General features: G+C 33.3%; 1 protein-coding gene across 1 annotated transcript; it reads right to left on the bottom strand.

Moving 5' to 3' along the window:
- Positions 1-2,113: 2,113 nt before the first annotated feature.
- Positions 2,114-3,666, bottom strand: LOC113688294 (anthocyanidin 3-O-glucosyltransferase 2-like). Its single transcript, XM_027206092.2, has one exon. The coding sequence runs from the start codon at positions 3,614-3,616 to the stop codon at positions 2,171-2,173; it is 1,446 nt and encodes a 481-aa protein (XP_027061893.2). The 5' UTR covers positions 3,617-3,666; the 3' UTR covers positions 2,114-2,170.
- Positions 3,667-11,540: the final 7,874 nt, after the last annotated feature.

Here is an 11,540-nt window from a genome sequence, read left to right as displayed (position 1 = left end):
CAATTTGACCATAAAATGCAAATTTCACTAGAAACCTAGTTATTTAACTATAAAATGACTAAAACATACCAATACATAAATAATAAAACACATTTAAAACATGCAAAATACACACTTATCAATATTCTTACACACAGCCAAGGTTAATCATTGAAATCATTCGTCCAAATTATTTTTGCTTGTGAATCATCAAAATCAAGAATTGATCAACTTAAATCTTCAAACCCGATGAGATTTTTGCCTTGTATCCAAAATACATATCCCAACATTAGAGCCTTGGACCTCTCTGTCAACATGCATGAGATTTTTAAGCATTACACCACATTTGAACTTGTTTTTAAATTTATGATGGTGTTATATTAAAACTATGTTATCTAATTATAAGTACAAATGTAGTACGGAATACAGTTTTACATCATTTTGTATAAGAGTTGATATTTGAAATTCTTTTATCTTGATTGTTTGGCCATTCCAAGTTTATAAAGTAGTCAACTTTCCCCACTTTAATGGTCTGGGTAAATATGATCGGTGGTGAATGTTGAGGAATAGTTGGATCATTTACCCAATCTAATTACAATTGTGCCAAACGTACTTGTTATCAAATAAGTCAATTGTTACTTCTCTGATGCAAGCCACTTCATTCCAAACTTTTTGTGTTTTCCGTGGGGACATGGACTCTTCCTTTGCTCAATTTATTTTTCATTCTTCTGCAATTGTTAGATTAATTTCGGTTTGCTGGACGAGACCCCCGGTGAATTTTTGCAAATTAAATACAGATGCGAGTGTAGTGCATGGTAGGGTGTCAGATGGTGGTTTGGTCTGTGATCACAGAGGTAACTTGGTTTTTGGTTTCTATAAAGAGTTTGGGGAAGCTGAGGTGTTGGAGGCAGAGATTCATGCATTATTATTTGGTCTTCAATTGTGTAGTGAAAGAAATGACCAGAATTTACAAGTTAAGGTTGATTCTTCTTTGTTGTTTATTTGATTGTTTCCGGGCAGTGTCTAAATGGCCATTGTGCAATTTTCTTCGTCAAATTAGAAAGCTTTGGCAGTCACTTTCTGCGTCAGTTAGTCATGTTAAATTCCATGGTGGCTAGGCTTGCTACGCTTCATCTTCATTCTGATTCGCTTTTTACTTCTATTCAACAACTTCCTTCAGCGGTTAAGGCTAGCTTGATTTTAGATGGTAGGGAATTTTTGCATGTGCAGAAATAAATAAATTGTAACTTGTACGGGAGGAATACTCCTAATTTTTGTTTTCATAAATGTTCTTAGGTCTTTTCAGGCCCTTCTTAGACTCTTTATATTTTTATTTTATGATTAATAAAAATTAAAGGTTGGCATCCCTCCCCTGTGTATGGAATTTGGCAATAAAAAAAAAGTCAAATAAGTTAATTGTCGCTTCTCTAATGCCAGTCACTTCATTTCACACTATTTTGTTTTCTTAATCTATATTTTCCTAATTTGGATCACACTTCTTCCCTATTATATGGTCGTAAATTAATTTAATTCCAATGAAGTTCTGAACATGTTGCCTACAAAGTTTAAAGTTGCATATGAGAATTTGCCTTATTTTAGTCAATTTTGAGGACTTTCCGTGTTCATTGAGTTCAAATTTCACAAAATGCAAAAAAAAAAAAAAAAGAGGCAAGGAAAAAGAAAACTTATCAGGTAAGAGCCTGCAATGATAATACATACATTAGAAGAAAAACCGTACCACCTTCTCAAGCATTATAAGAGTAAACTATGCTTTAATTGAATGCACCAATTATTGCAACTAGAACGGCACCCACCACAACTACGTGTGACTAAATGCTGTGAAAGACATACTCAATGCCGCAATAAAGTCGTCACAATTTGGTCCCGTCATTTTTGGTTTACTCCCTAAACTTTTACCAACTCCGAAGTTTAATTAATAAGTTTAGCTATTCACTGTTACTATTAACTGAATTGTAAGTCTACATTGTAGAAGATTAGAATAGCAAATCAAAGTGCGAAAGGGAAAACAGCAGAAAGCCTAACAAGCAAAAACAGAAAAAAGCATCGACTTTCAAAGTAAAATTAGTTATAGCAGAGTTAATGGATATAGTAATGGTTGATCTTCAGCTATGTATTTAAGAAAAAGAAGCAATTATGCAATACATTATAACAATTCAGATCTGACAAACAATTATGGAATACTATCTATTACATCTTCAAGAAACAACTTCAAGGAAGCATAGGATGATCCTCCTTCATTAGGAGCCAACCTGCTCTTCTCCTTCATTTCCTTCACCTTCTCTTTGATTTCCTTCTCAGGATCCATCAGATGTTTAATCCCTCTTTCAATCACATCTGCACTCAAAATCTCACTGCTCACACCCAGTACGAAATCCCTTTTGAAATCTATTTTGATCTCCACTGCCATTGCCAAGTCCTTCACCATTAGGAATGCATTCTGCTGCTGCTCTGCATTAAGCGGCCAAGTTGCCACTGGCACACCGTACCAAACGCTTTCCAATATTGAGTTCCAACCACAGTGAGAAACAAAGCCCCCTACAGCAGGATGGGATAGAACTGCCGCCTGTGGTGCCCATCCAATAACTTTTCCAACGGCTGCAGTTCGCTGCAAGAACCCTTCTGGCAAGACTTCATCCAGGTTCTCATACTCACTTGGAAACTCAAAATTTTCTTTAGGTGAAGGCCTTCTCAATGACCAGAGGAATCGATATCCACTGCGCTCGAGTGCATAGGCAATTTCCTTCACTTGGTCACCATCAAAACTACCTCCACTACCAAAGCAAAGGAACACAACAGAACATTCTGGCTGAAGATCTAGCCATTTCATAATGATCTCAGTTTCTTGATTTTGACTGTTGCCTCCCTTCAGATTCAATAGTGGCCCTACTGCATATACTGGTGGGATGGTTTTATCATTGCTCAAGGCGTGAATCGCATGGCATTCTAGCTCAAGGAAAGTGTTAATTATGATTCCCTTGGCCTTCCTGTATCCTTTTGCCTGATCGAGGAGCATGTCGCCACCTCCATCCTTGTCAAAGAATGGAGATGACAAAAGTTTAGCTGGAACAGGATTGATGTAAGTAGGCAAAGCTAATTCAACGTCTGAATTCTCGTAATGGCTCACATCTTCATTGAGATCATCTCTCAGACTTTGCAACTGGAATAAAACGCCAAGCGTTGCAGCACCGCCTGGGCAAAATATGTAGGAAGGAACCCCAAATTCATTGGCTACATCAATCAAAGAGGTGCAAAACATGTCTATGACGATCCCACCAAGATGCGACGAAACAGAATTGGATATTTCAGCAAGAACCTCCCTCACACAACTTTTATGGTTGTCGATAAATCGATACAGAATCGAAAGAAAAGATGACAATTGAGATGAAGGCTCTTCTTTGATGAGCTCAAGGTACCTTATGTGCAAATTCGGAGTTTCTACCAACGAATTTGTGTAGCTACTGACTTTTGTATCATAGGGCAGCTTCATAATCAGGACGGTGATCGATAATCGTTCATCGCATTCAATGAGAAGCTTTGCTAGTTCAACACATGATACTAAGTGGCCAATCCCTGGAATAGGAACGAAAACCAGCTCTGCTGTTTTCATTTCTTTCATTTTCTTTGTTAACTTTAGCCAGTTGATTGAAGATTGAAATCCAACCTTCGTCTTTCTATTTTCTAAATAGTTTGCATGCGCACGCCACGTGTATCTTATCTGTTTACATTAAAAGCAGATGTGATGCCTTTCACTAGTGAATCGAACAAAAATCAAAACTACCATGTTTCCAGGATTTTTACTTGATAAATTTAAATTTACTATCAATAAATTGCTTAGCAGTGTTGAATTGTGAAATTTTATTATCAGTAATCAAGCTAATCATTAAAGTCAATATAAAGTAGTTTCTTTCTCGTTTTTATATTTAATTATATTTATTTAGGGTTAAATGCACTTAACTCTCCTCAATTTTATCTGCAGTTGCACTTTATGCAATTGAACTCATAAAATAGGCATTTTGTCCCCTTACTTGATGTTTTAGAACAAAAGTACTCTAACCATATTATGAGTTCAAGGGATAAAGTGCGATGCAAAGTAACATTGTGAGAGTTTTATAGCTATTTATAACTTTCCAAAGTTATAGTGTCCTTCGTGTTATTACATTTCTTATTACATTCCTATTTAAAGATGGCAGCGGAGCAAATTTGAAATGGGAGGAGTACCCTTAACTGATCCGTTCTCCAAAAACTCCCTAGTCCCCTCCCCATGCCCACTATCTCTCCCCCTTGCACCCTGCTAGCTCTGGGGTGTCCCTATCTCGCACCTCCAGCATTTTTATTTTTTTTGCTTGATTTTAATTTTTTATATATGTAATACACTAATAATGAACTTGCTAATAATTGTTTTACATTTTTTGCTCCAAAATTCAACATGAAATAAAGTTTAAAAATTATTTTGATCTTTTGAATTTATTTCTCTATATCTGATTTTATATAAAATCAATCAATTATCGTACTTTTTTTATATATCTATAAACAACATCAAAATAGAAAAAATAAACTAACGTAACAAAATTATTGGTTAATGACAATAAATTAACTAGAAATATTGCATTAATTTATTACACGAAAAATCATATTATTGATTTTAATATTACATACATATAGTTTTATTGTATTGTATATTTTTACGTTCTACATATCTAAATATATAATATTAAATTACTAGTGGGGAGCAGGATAGGGGTATTTTTCCCGTCCTTCCGACGCATTTAAAGCGGTAGGAGAAAGGTCTCCCCCGACCTTATTGGCCATGGATATCCGCCCTATTGTCATATTGAATCCTATTTTTAAATTTATAAAATCACAATTAACAATTGCTGAGAACCTCTGGTGATGCACCGCATCTGTAGTTGTTACTTGTTAGGATCAATTAGGGATAATTTCAGAAACCTCCCTTGAGGTTTTTAACAATTTCATTTAGCTTCTTTGAGCTTTTGAAAATTACATATATCTCCTTTGTCATTTAAAATGATAATACTACCTTAAATGTTTTAATGAAATTTCCTTGTTTGGTATGCTTATATTTAGAATTACTTTTAAAATTATTTTTTCATTCTTTTTCCTTCTTATTCATTTTTTTAATTTTTTTTTGCCAATAAAACTGTAGAACTACCACTATTCCCTCTAGTTTCTACTGTAACCAAATGTCAAATTAGTGATTTTTTTATGAGTTAATTTATATGTAATCCAATGATTTTACTGATATTTTTTTCTAATTTTTTGGTATTAAAATGAACAATAAATCAAAAAGAAATGGCCCAAAATTACTACTAAACTATGATTATCCCACTTCTCAAAAAATTCATAAACTCTAAATGAATTATAACAACATTTTCTTTTCTATCTTCTAAATCTAAATCCATAATAGAATACCATCAAAAGTATCCTATCATAGTGATAAAATTATTATTATAGTTGTTTATCAAATAGTAGGTATGGACATGAAAAATTTGGTACCTTTTCCTTAATTATACTAAATAATATTATAATTGTATACAGAAATAAATTAAAACTCATTACACAAGCGCATGTTTGGGTATTCATTTAAAAATTTGACCAAGTAAATATTATTTTAAGGTTTTGTTACTAGCACTATCAAATCAAGGGAAGTAGGTGTAATTTTTCAAAATCAGGGGAGCTCAATGAAATTGTCAGAAACCTCGGAGGAGGTATCTGAAATTATCCCTATTAATTATTGGAGACTAGTTATAGGTTAAAGAGGGATAATGTAATTATTCTCTTCATTAGTTCTGAGGTTGAAGTAGTTAACTTGTAGATTTGATAGTAGGAAACATTCGTAGATGTTCTTGGTACTATCGTTTTCTCTTAGACGTTTAAATATATTTGGAACTTTACAGTGAAAATTTTTATTAAATTTTTAGATTTGGAGTATCTATTATTATTATATTTGTTTTACATGCATATGTTTGTTGTTAGACATGATTTCTGTTACTAGTGTAGATTTTAATATTTAATGAAATTTTGAATTGTTTTATAAAAAAAAAATTATGAATCTAATCGTTAGAACAACTTCTGCTATACTGTTCACCAAAATGTCCGTTCTTAAAAGCATTGCAAAAATTTTATTGTGATTTTCTCACATTTAAAACAGTAAAATCACCGCAATGAGTTGTTTCCACTTTCCAGCCATTGAAATTGTGATCTTCGGGAAAATTCAACCACTCGAAGTCTGCAACATATCCAGAGAAAACCCACTTCAAAATGCGGGGATCCAAGATATATTTTGGACTATTAATTTCAGACTCCTCGCTTGAGGTTTTTAATATATTTTATTGTCCTCCCTAAAGTTTTGAAAATATTATTAACCGCCTTGAAACTCTAATTTTCTTGAAACCTTTCAACTCAATTTAGAAAGAGACACAATAAAAAAATGATTCCAGGAGAGAGAAGATTTTGTAATTTAACAAGTGCCCCTTAACTATTGTTCACCACAAAGAAGATAAAATAAGCCAAATTACTTTTTTTTTTTGACTGTATGCGTGATCCAACTCATTCTTTTCACTTTCTAGTCTATTATTAGCTAGAATCAACAAGAAATTTTCATCATCCGCTACTAAAAAATAATAGCTTTCGAAGTTTAACAAAAGAAAACTCTTTTCTCTTATCTTAAGATGTTGTTATTACCAGTGGCGGAGTCAGAAAAAAATCTCAGTGGGAGCAAAATAACATTAAATTTTTTATCTGCTCTTTTTCTAGTTTTTTAAGAAAAAAAAATTCACCAACAAGTACAAATGATATATATATTCCATGAAAAACATAAAAAGACAAACTCAAAATTATTAATGTAATAATAATTTTATTTCAAAAACAAACTAAACTATTTACAATTATTCACAACGAGCTTTCATATTTTGATAACGGTTTACGACTTTCTCATTTTGAACTTCACGAAGTCTATTTTTCTCAATATAAGTAACTAAACAATCATTCATCAAAGTGTCTCCCATTTTATTTCATAACCGATACTTTACTATATTCATAGCCGAAAAAGCCCTTTCTACTGTAACTGTAGCAATAGGCAAAATCAAAGCCAACTTTAAGAGCATATAAACCAATGGACACACAATATCTCTCTTAGTCTCCACCAACCTTTGAGCTAGATCAGAGATTTTTCTTAAATCGAGAAATTCCTTAGCTGATTTCAAGTCATTAATATATGTATTCAATTCAGTGTCAAGTGTAAGAATATCCAACTTAGAATATCCAATTCAGTGTGGGACGGTAGATGGGATGTGCTTATGAGCAAAGTTCAGTGTGGATAGATTTGTGGCTCTGTTGGGGGGAAAATGAGAAACCAGAGAAGTAATAAATGATAGAGGAAAGGGAAATTGGAAAGTGGGGATAAAGGAAGTAAATAATGGATTAAGAAAGAGAGACCGTCGGTTGTGTGGGGGGAAAATTGGGGACAGAGGAGGAAAGGAAATTTGGGGAGTGGGGACACACTCAAAATTACGTTAAAATTGTATAAATATTATAAAAATTTAAGGGGACAGTGGGGCCGGACCTTAAATTCGCCCCTGGTTATTACCACAATTTTGAGAGGAAATAGACCCGCCTTCAAGCCTCTCAAACCCCTAGTTTTGACTTTTTAACCAGTACCTCTGTCCAAGCAAGCTTCTCATGTCTTACTCCTATTATTTGTCAAGTATATCAATTAAAAAAAGGGTGCCTAGTATTTGGCACTCGTTTCAATTAGGCGCCCTTTTCAATGATAAATTGGTTATGTTTTCACATTTCAAATTATGACTAATGCAATGAACAAATGACTTAATTTTTTTCTATGGACAAAACTATGTAAAACCAACTAAGTTGTAAAGGTAGCAGAGTCAATGATACTGGATCCCAAATAACTAACATGAAGGTAAGTAATGTTTCTACAATTTTAGAAGACAATATGAAATGGTCAAAACCTCGATGGCAGTTTCTAAAATTATCCCAATAATATAAGGAAAAGGGAATATTGACCCAAAAAAATCCTTTTGAAGTTGTGGCTTATATCACATGAAATACTTTGTGTCACGGTTGCATAACATAGTTGTATCACCGTCCAATAGGCCACGATTGTATCTCAACTTCTAGCGGAACTGGCTATGCTCTAATTTCTGCAATTTCATGGAAAATTTGAGGTTAATTAATTACACTTTGCCCCTCTAAATTGGGTCTTAGAAACACTTTTCCCTCCCAACTACTTTAAATATGTACACTTCAGCACCTACTATGATCAATCAAAGAATAGTTTAGAAATTTCAATGATAATGACATGACATTAAAGGCCACTGACAATGGCTGTATGAACAATATGTTATCCTTTGCATGAGTACCCTTTACACCGACAATGTTGAAGTGACATGTATGCAAAGCGCCTCTCTCTCTAGGTGGATGCAGCAATATATGATCAGAAGATGCCGAGAGAAAAGTCTTGAATATTCGCATATGACCAAACCACCTTAAGCTATGTTTTATCTTTTTTCAGATACCGTTTCAATACGGAAACCTACCTTTATAATGGGAATAAATGCCAATGCATGCGACAGATTGATGCATAGATTTTAGAGTTTCATGCAGTGGTGGAGCTAGGATAACTTTCCAGTGAGGGCACAAATGATAGAAAAATATTTTAATTTTGTGAGAAGTACTTAATACAATAATAATATTTACAAATCAAATAGCATATGCATTCAATAACTATGCAAAACATGCAAGGAACCTCTTAATGCGCTATGACTGAAAAGACAAAATCTTTTAGCATAACAAATCCATTCGTAGGCTACGAATCCTTAAAATGTAGTATTAGTACTACATTCATAATAAAGGGATGTATTATGTTTGTTATTATTATTTTTTAAATTTTTTCTTGTAAATGATGAGATTTAAGAAATCAGGAGGGATTAGAAGCCAGAGCCTCCTCTAAGTTCTAGGGGTATTTTATTTGTTATTTATTTTTTCACTGTCTATAACTATAGAATTACTTGCAAATATATGAGTTGATTTTTACAATTACTAGGAATAAAAACAAAATTTTTCTTAAACTTAATACCTTAAATGAACAAGTTCATTTGGTCAAAGGGGGCTCGCTTACACACGAGTGGGGTTAAAAAACATTCTTTGAACTTTTTCATATACAAAACTAACTTGTTGCTTTGGCCAATAGGGACACATGGTATTCGTATGTACGCCCTAAAGATTAGGATTTTTTTATACAATTTAATTATTTATATTTATTGAATGGCATTTGTCTTATTAATTATCTCGATATTTCAATTAGTATAAACGATACATACATTAATGTCATAATAAAGTATCATAATTATGACAAATATTAACTGGGATTTATTTGAAAGATTTATATTTATAGTATTAATAAATGAGAAACTATTAATACAAATAGATTTTTTTTTATCTGCCAATCATATTTGGCGTGTGGATTTCGATGCCTATTTTATTAATAATGAAATTAGGAAAAAGTACAACGAAGGAGGGGGACATAAAGCCTTTACCTCCTGATGTAGAATCTAAAATTACATATTCCTATCTTATCTAAACAAAATAAATCCTTAGCTAATGAAGAAAAATCAGAACTCAATTTGTAAACGTCAAATCGCCCATGTTGAATCCAAGAACCTACCAAAGCTTCTGCAACATCATTTGCCTCACGGAAACAGTGGAACACTACGGATCCCTCTTAACTGTTGCCCGAATGTCTGCCGGAATCTGAAACCTTCCTTCCAATACCCCAACTAGAACCAGGGAGTCTAGTTCCAAACACACCTGTGATTTTCCATATTTCTAGCAAAGCTGAAGACCAACTAAAAGTCTAAAAGAGCACGCGCCTCCGCTTGTAAAGAATTTGTCTTGCCAAAGAAATCTGAAAATGCACCGAATTCAATCCTTACAGTTCCTCCTCCACTACCATGGTTCGCTATCACGGGTCACGGTCACATTGCGGTGTCGATTATTCCACATCCGTTGTGGCATATCGGTTGAATATCGGGTGATACACACATTATAGCACATGAAAGTTTCCAAAAATTTTTAAAAAATTACTAAAATTAGAAAAATACCAAAAAAGGCATAATTTAAAAAATATCTGAGTTGACTACAATATATCGACCGGTATCATGCATCACAAATTCGAATCGGCCAATAACGACCGAGTCAGAGCGACTCATCGTGGATATAGTAATATCCACAATTCGAGAATCGGTATCGTATCTGTCCTCTCCATTTCTGTTACGACTAGGCCGATACGTATTGGTATCGGCCGATATTGCGAACCATGTCAACTAGTATCACCTTGCAACACAGCCGAACCATCTGTATTCAGTTTAGCAAACTCAGGAGACGGAAATTGCCACTTAACCATTTTAGAGAGCACCCGTGGCCGATGATATGTCAATGCAGTAATGACATCTCTCCAATTAGCATGCCAATGACACGTTTTAATGGAACCACCACATCTTGAACCACCAAATGAAAAATCTGCACGACAACAATCCTCCTACTAAAACCGTACCACCTTCTCAAGCATGGCAGGTATCTTGATTGGCTCCATCTATAAGAGTAAACTGTGCTTTAATTAACATACTAGTTTATTTGTGCCTCATGCGATGCATGAGGGTGCCCAGTTTTTTGTGAAGTTGTTAGTTGTGTGTGTGGAGTTAAGAGTGGGTGTGTGTGAATTTGATGATGAAAGAGTGGTAGTTCAGGATACGTAGGCACACTATTTTGTAGCAGTCTGTACATTATCAAAAATTGGTCATTACAGGATAGAAAACTCATACAAAGAGCTGTAGACAAAACCACTATTTACATTAACAAAAATAGGTGGTTGCATGGTAGAAAACTAATGTCAACAGCTATTGCAAAACTATAGATGACAAACAAACCTATTTAACTAAATTTACCCATACTCGACTATGAATAGATGGATATGGGTATCTTAAATTTTTGCATATGAGTATAAAATGAGTTACCCAATAATACCCATTTAATTTTATTGGATAACTCATCAAATCTAATTAAATCATTTAGAATTGTCTTCTCCCAAACCTCCTCTCTTTCTCCACCCCTTTTTTTTTTTCAGATTCTTCATTTTGTCAGGATGTTAATTACTTTTGTTTCATTATTATTATTATTATATGTTGATTTTATTTTATCATTTTATTTTCTCTTAGTTTGTTAACTTGCTCATTTTTTAGCATTACCAATTTATGACAAATTTTAGCCTATTTTCATACCTTTCCAAAATGAAAATTTAAATTTACACATGAAAAAAATGCTAGGGGTTCAAAATTTTTGGATTAAATTTTTATGTTAACTTTTATAGTACTTAGTTCAAATTTTTATATTCTTATTGATCAATTATTAAATAGTATGTAATTTTGTGACATAGAGTACAGATGAAAAAAAATTGATAATCAGGCTTATTGAACATTATAAGTAAATATTTTAAACTAATAATG

The sequence above is a fragment of the Coffea arabica genome, chromosome 5e (assembly GCF_036785885.1).
Source record: "Coffea arabica cultivar ET-39 chromosome 5e, Coffea Arabica ET-39 HiFi, whole genome shotgun sequence".
NCBI lineage: Eukaryota > Viridiplantae > Streptophyta > Magnoliopsida > Gentianales > Rubiaceae > Coffea > Coffea arabica.
Note: the sequence above shows the minus strand (reverse complement) of the source record. Positions and strands in the feature narration are given on the sequence as shown.